Source organism: Capsella rubella, unplaced genomic scaffold, assembly GCF_000375325.1.
Source record: "Capsella rubella cultivar Monte Gargano unplaced genomic scaffold, Caprub1_0 scaffold_7, whole genome shotgun sequence".
Taxonomy (NCBI): domain Eukaryota; kingdom Viridiplantae; phylum Streptophyta; class Magnoliopsida; order Brassicales; family Brassicaceae; genus Capsella; species Capsella rubella.
Genome location: NW_006238917.1, coordinates 7,304,004 through 7,310,983, shown reverse-complemented (window position 1 = coordinate 7,310,983; position 6,980 = coordinate 7,304,004). Strand labels below are relative to the sequence as shown.

At 29.8% G+C, this 6,980-nt stretch overlaps 1 protein-coding gene across 2 annotated transcripts; it reads right to left on the bottom strand.

Annotated features, from left to right (window-relative positions):
- Positions 1–5,362: 5,362 nt before the first annotated feature.
- LOC17877406 (peptide methionine sulfoxide reductase B2, chloroplastic) lies at positions 5,363–6,853 on the bottom strand. 2 transcript variants are annotated; one of them, XM_006284483.2, is made up of 3 exons: positions 6,529–6,845; positions 5,769–5,925; positions 5,363–5,678 (listed from the first exon to the last, which is right to left on the bottom strand). In XM_006284483.2, the coding sequence occupies exons 1-3, from the start codon at positions 6,819–6,821 to the stop codon at positions 5,520–5,522; spliced, it is 609 nt and encodes a 202-aa protein (XP_006284545.1). In that variant the 5' UTR covers positions 6,822–6,845; the 3' UTR covers positions 5,363–5,519. The 2 variants fall into 2 exon arrangements, with proteins under 2 accessions (XP_006284545.1, XP_023634600.1); XM_023778832.1 differs by having other exon boundaries at positions 5,564–5,668; positions 6,529–6,853.
- Between the last annotated feature and the right edge of the window lie 127 nt (positions 6,854–6,980).

Genomic DNA, 6,980 nt, shown 5'->3' with positions numbered 1-6,980 from the left:
ACAGTCCTTGAGTTTGATCAAAAAATAAAAACTAACAATATCAAAGAGCTAGTCTCAAACAATCTTCCTAGTTTAGGTTTGATAATCACGAACAAATGAAGTTTTTATTTTTCAGAAAATTTTGACATCGTCGAGTCTATCTTTGGTTTTTTTTACCTTTTTACAATATTAAATGAGAAGAGTTTTTTTTTTAAAAAACGAAAAAATAATATATGTTTTTGATTTTTTTAGATTTAAGAATATCTTTTTTTTTCTTACAGAAATTTTCCTAGTTTGATGTTTTTTCTTTTGTCAAAAAGTTTGATGTTTATTTCCATATAATTTAAGTAAGGATATAATTGAGCATTTTCCTATTCTAAAACCTAATATACCAAACTTAAAAAAAGAAGGCATAGATGGACAAATTTTAAAAAATACATCCTTTAAAATCAATTTTCCCAAAAAAAAATCAACTTAATGAAGAAGAGACGAACATATATAAAACATTAATTAATGGACTAATTATAATATATTTTCTATAATTCATTGTTTCGTAGTGGAATTTTTGTCATCTCTGCTAGTGATTACTCATGATACACTAGTACGATCTATTACTAATGTTCTGTTATTTACTTAGACATTTTTTGTATGCATTTTGTTAATATTTATAAATGAGATGCCATATAGTATATCTGTATATATGAATATAAAAGTAGCTGGTATATAATAAAACTAATAACATGTGTTGTGACATCTCATGTATGTTGTATAATAATCCATTTGTAACATATGATTATGTATATAGATAATAATAAAAATGATTATGTATATATTTTTTTATAAATTGTAATATAATTTGTGTTATTTGTTTGTAGGGTATTTTCACGAGTTGTGTTGGTCACCTATGATTAGTTATTTTATAATATATAATTTATTTGATAAAATATTACAATTTTAAAACAAAATTATATATATTCTGCGACATAAAACTTGTATTCAAAATAACATGTTATGCTATATAAGTTGTTATTTTGTTTTTGTAAGTTTACATTCCACTATTGCAAAATTATAACTAATAAAAAGCATTTATACGTGTTTTATAAGAGTTTTTGTAATCATACACTATGTTAGATTTTTTGTTGTGAGGATATCAATTTGATATATTATTATTATTTATAAATTTGACAAAAATAAACTTTAAAAAATAATATAAATTACAAGAATGCCTCATAAGACATCATTCTAAAACCTCGTATTTTTCAGAAACAATATTATTAATCAGGACCAGCTAGTTAGTGTTATTATTTTGCAACATTTACAACTGGTTTTTTTTTATCAACAATATTTAATAATGGATGCTTACAGAGTAACACAATATTAATTTTCTTCTTATATTTAATTTTTTCCCCAAAACATGTTATACGGTGGTGAGCTCTATTTTTTTTGTAGTAATTTATCGTGAATGGAAACTCCAATCATATAAAAAATTTGCCAAAAACTGCAATAATGTTTTAGGCGAAAGTCATATTTATCAAATTTACCAAAACAAACTACAATAATGCTCCTCATACTTGACAGATAGATAGATAGTCGACGTGAAAACAAAACTCAAATAATAGTAAAAATAAAACTGGCACCACACCCATATAACATACCGTATAATTTATAACATGGCCCTTAATAATACCAAATAATAAAAGATTGTATATGATTCTGATTAGTACGTGAAAATAATGCAGAAACAAATGGTACATTCACGATTTTTACAAATTTAAAACAATATCACATTTTGTGGAGTAAGGATTTATTTTCGGTATTACCCCGTTTTGTAAAACTGTTGTCCTAATTTTGTTCATAAACTAAATATTTAAGTGGGAGACTTGTATTACTACCTGTGTTTTTTGGCCACCTAGTACTGCTTTTCTATTTAATAATTTATAACCTCTTTTCACTAGAATAAAGATTATAACTTTATCATTAGATTCCATGTATTTCCACTAAATTAATCCGTCATTATTCACAGACACTTGACAAAAACAAATAGTTATGAAATTATTAGCAACTTGCAAAGTGGAACCAAACATATCTGTTACTATATATATTTTTTCTTGTCAGTAGTCTATGTACATTATCACATCTTCTTCAAATACTATTATCTTATTGTATATAAGAGAAACATGCATATAACGGAAACTTTTGCTGCCAGAAATAAAATCTAATTAAAAAAAAAAGAACTTAAGAGAGATCTTAAATCGAGCAAAATTAGATGTAGTCCATCCCTAGATATACGCATCAATATTGTATTGTAACTTACAGCAGTTACAGCAACTTATCGGGTGTTGCTCCCTGCAGCGTTACATATAAATTGTCATTCGAGTAGTGAATTCTAAATAATGTATTCGTTTTTTATTATCTTTTGGTTACTACAAAAGAAGCTTATTAGTTACTCACTTCTATAGTTTTGTATTTTAGTGATTGTTATAAATCGATTTCTCCTATCATATATTATTGGTCACTGCAGTATTTGTATAATTAATGACTATATATATATATATATATATTCAAAGCCGAACTTGAACATTTGAACGCATGAACATGAAACATTACAATGGGATTTAAGTTGTTGTAACCTTTTTTATAATGTTATTGTATTTAGTTTTTAAAACCAAAATTTATGTTATCTAGAATATATTTTATATACTATGAAAAACGATGCAACTTTTTTTTTTTTTTAATAATTTCGTATGCGGTCTTAAAATTTCGTTGGTACGACTCTAGCTATATTTAAAGAATTATTAGGCTGGTCTTCTTTTTATATAATTAGTTTCTTTATTATATCAAATGCACCTAATGGGATCTTACGTAAATTTTCAAAGAAAAAAAGAAGAAGAAGAAATCTTATACTAGGTAGCGTAGTCATATATCACAACCTGCATGGAAGCTAGCTACATGTATATAGTATTTGACTTCAGCCATTGTTTAAAATATGATTAACACGATAAGTATTTCTGTTATAAAAATAAAGCACCTCGAAATTGACCACGATGTATGAACAATACTTTCCATGTTCATACTTTGCATGTAATAAGATAGTGAAATATTTGAATGTGATGCGACAATTTTTTACGTAATATTGTTGTTTTGGCAAAGTTGAATGTGATTAGAATCGTATCCTCCGCTAAAATCACAGTTTCAGATTTTGACAGAAAACTATTGAATCACGTTTTCGTGACAAAGTTGTGGAGTTGTATTTTCACATAAATTTACATATTTATGTATTTGATAATGATCTAAGAAGATATGGAAATCAAGTTTTTGTTTTTATTATCAAAAAGTAATTGGAACATTTAAAACAATACATTTAAAATAATACAATTAATATCAATTTCATATTTGTTTGTTTGTTAGTTTGTTAATAATTATAAAAAATAATACAAGTAAAGATTGGTCTATAACAAAGTTACAGGTAAAACAAAAAAAAAAAAAGTTACAAGTTATTTATTACCTTCAAATGACACGCTAATATGGAATGGCATGCTTGTTAATATCACATGTGAAAATATATATTTTATTTACAGTATAGCCAACTCTGACTCAAGATTTGACTATACTGCCTAATTAACCTTTTGCTAAATTAAGTAAGTAACAATGGTTTTTCTTTTATCAAAATAGTAAAATACAATCATTTGGATTGTTAGACACACATGAATTTCAGAAAAAGTAACATGTTATAATCTCAAACGACATATTATATTAAGTAATGAACTTTTTAAAAGTTAACATCCTATGTAGAGAATCTAACATGCAGTTTGGTCGTATCATTTTATAAGGTAATTAAAGCACAAATTAATAAAGATAACATGATTATGTGAAACGTAAGAAAATAGTACACTATATTATAAGAAACTTTTTAATGGATGTCAAACAAAAAAAACTTTTTGCAACTTGATCATTAATTTCAATATCACAATGTAAGTAGCGTCGTTATTTACTAATTAAAATTGGAAAAGAGGCAAAAGTATATATATTTAATTTGTTCGTAAGTGTTATATCTACCATTCTGATTAGGTAGATGACGATCGAAAAAACACTATAAGTTTTCTATTTTTTGTTTAATTTCGTATGAGATAATAACCATTGTATTGCCAGTGTGCAAATAACATTGTATAGCTAGTTGTAATATAATTATTGCAGAGTGCATGTGAGTTTCAAATGTGAATGTTTATAATATTGTATCAGTGGTCAGTGGTTGATTACCAAGACACCAAATTAAATATTATCCCTAGAGACCTTAAAATAAAGAATCAAATCGAATAGGCAGATCTTGGTTGGCTTGGCCGTAATCAATCGTCATAGAACACAACAAATCTTAAAGAAGTTATATATATTCATTTCAGTCTTGTTCATGCATATGTATAAAGATTTTTAAAATATATCTAGTGATCATTGATGAAACGAATTTGTTCAACGAAAAAAACGTGCGAGGATTGATAAAAGAGAAATACACATCTAGCTACCAAGTCTAGTCTTACTACTCTCTCGCTGTCTCCAATGTTTTTACCAAAAATATTTGATAAATTTTATACCAAACTTAACAACATATATGTTCTTTCAGAAATGGGTACTTCATTTTTGAAAATCATTGAAACTGACCCATATCTTATCGTGATTTAATTAAAAGTCTTTTTATATTTTTTTGTTTTGAAATGGTTCCTATAGAATATGGATTGCCATTTGCCCCCGACAAGAACATCATTTGCATGTGGCTATATCATTATTTGGTGTTACCAAATTGAAACTAATAGTATGTCATTATTAAATTCCAGTTGCATTTAACTAGTATAGTAGAAGTTTCTTTTTTTGGGGGGTCAAATTCACCAAAATAGTAGTAATTAACTCAAACCGGATGAACATTTTGCTCTCATGATCAAACTATATATCAAAAATTTAAAATGTCAGAAAAAGTCAAATAAATCAACAACACCATAGTGGCAGAGTATAATCAGATAGAGAAGACTTTGCTCTCAAGATGGATGAAAAAAAGGTTTTGGTTTTTTTTTTTTTTTTTGAAAAAAACCTTTTTGATCAGCTAATTATGGTTTCTAAATGTTTTTTTCTTGAGAGCTAACCTATTTTGGAGATTAAGGGAAAATCCAACAGGCTTCTAAAGTGGTATGATAAAACCCAAAGCATGTACATGCATGTTGAAACAACCAAGTATGGAAGTACAACACTGACTGTCGTATAGCAGAGAATTAGACCAAGGCGTTTAGTTCAAATACTTGGGTTTGGTCTTGGTACATCATTTTACTCATGTCAAAATCCTGCGACTTTGAGTCATTTCTTAGATCTCTTTTATTATTTTTCTTTACAAACAAGCAACTTTATTAACTTTACCAGCCTGAGTAAAAATTTATAAACAAAATAGTCTAGAGACTTTATTCAACGACCTTATTCCTAGCCGTCGAAACATAAAACAGTACGAGAGAGACATAGAAGCATCACAGAACACAACTATATGTTTTTTTCTGATCAAAGTATTAAAGGGTTGGGTTCTCCGGTGTGAACTTGAGAGAGATACTGTTCACACAGTGTCGTTCATCAGTTGGAGTAGGGAAACCTTCTCCTTTAAAAACATGACCGAGGTGTCCTCCACAAGCCGCACATGTAATCTCAACTCGTCTCCCATCTGGATCAGGCTGAGTAAAAAACATAAAAGGTGTTTTCAGCAATCAGTTTCTCAAATCATGATATCCAATGATAAATGATCTCTTGATTGAGAATCTTACGGTTCGGTTTATGGCTCCAGGGAGTCCGTCAAAGAAAGCTGGCCAGCCACAACCGGAGTCGAATTTGGTGGTGGATTTGTAGAGAGGAGTTCCACATCCTGCACAGCAATAGACGCCATCTTCGAATAGTTTGTTGTATTCTCCTGTTCCTGGATATCTAAATTAACATGTGTCGCCGACACCATTAGAAAAATGTTATCGAAAAACTCTACTTCAATCGATATAAACCACAGAGACAACTAACTTCTAATCAGACTCCATTTGCTACTTGCTGTCAAAGTTGAAAGAACCAAAAAAATGATCAAAGTAAAACACATGACTAAAGAACAATGTCATGTTCACACAGAGCATTCCCTCCTAAGCCAGTCCTAAAAGTGAAATTCATAGCAACTGAGACAGCCAAGTGGAACATCATCAACAGAGATCTAATGCCAGCCACAACATGCGAAAAACTTGTTTCGATTCTCGAATCTTTCAGAAGCCTAGTAAATTCCCAAAGATTCATATCACAGTAACCAATAACCATAGCAACACACTTGTGCATCATGATTTCAATGCAGGACAATCTTCTAAAGACAAGACCTTCTCTCACATGTAAATATCTGGCATTAGTACTAGCTACAATCATGAACATACATTGATAATCAAACTCCACACTAACAATCAAATCCAATCTAAAAGCAATACATGCAAGAACACTATTCTTAATCCAAAACACAAAAATAAAATTCCCAAAATTGAGCAACGAAAACACACTTACTCAGTGCCTTTCTGCCTGAGAATCCTGAATTGTTCAGGAGATAGAATCGCACGCCACTCATCCTCAGGCTTATTGACAGATCCAGGAGCAGAAGAAGCCATGGCTACAATACGACCACCGTGGAAGCCTCGACGGGGAGATGAAAATGACGAAGAGAAAACTAATCGAGTGGCGGCGGTTCTGAGTGCGGAGGAATGAGAAGGTGTAACGAAGGCTGCTTTAATGGTGGAAGTGAAGGTGAGAGACGTGGCTAAAGATAGACGCCCAGGTGCTGCTATGACGTTCAACGCCATTGTTGTTTGCTTTTTTATCCCTTTTCTTCCTTTATTCTTTTTTGCACACAGCTTTCATTTTCCCTTCACTTACACTGTTAATTTGGGCCTTATTTGAAGGCCCTTTAGCCCAATATATTATCCTAAGTTTGGTCAAGTGGGCTATACCACCTTGTCCGT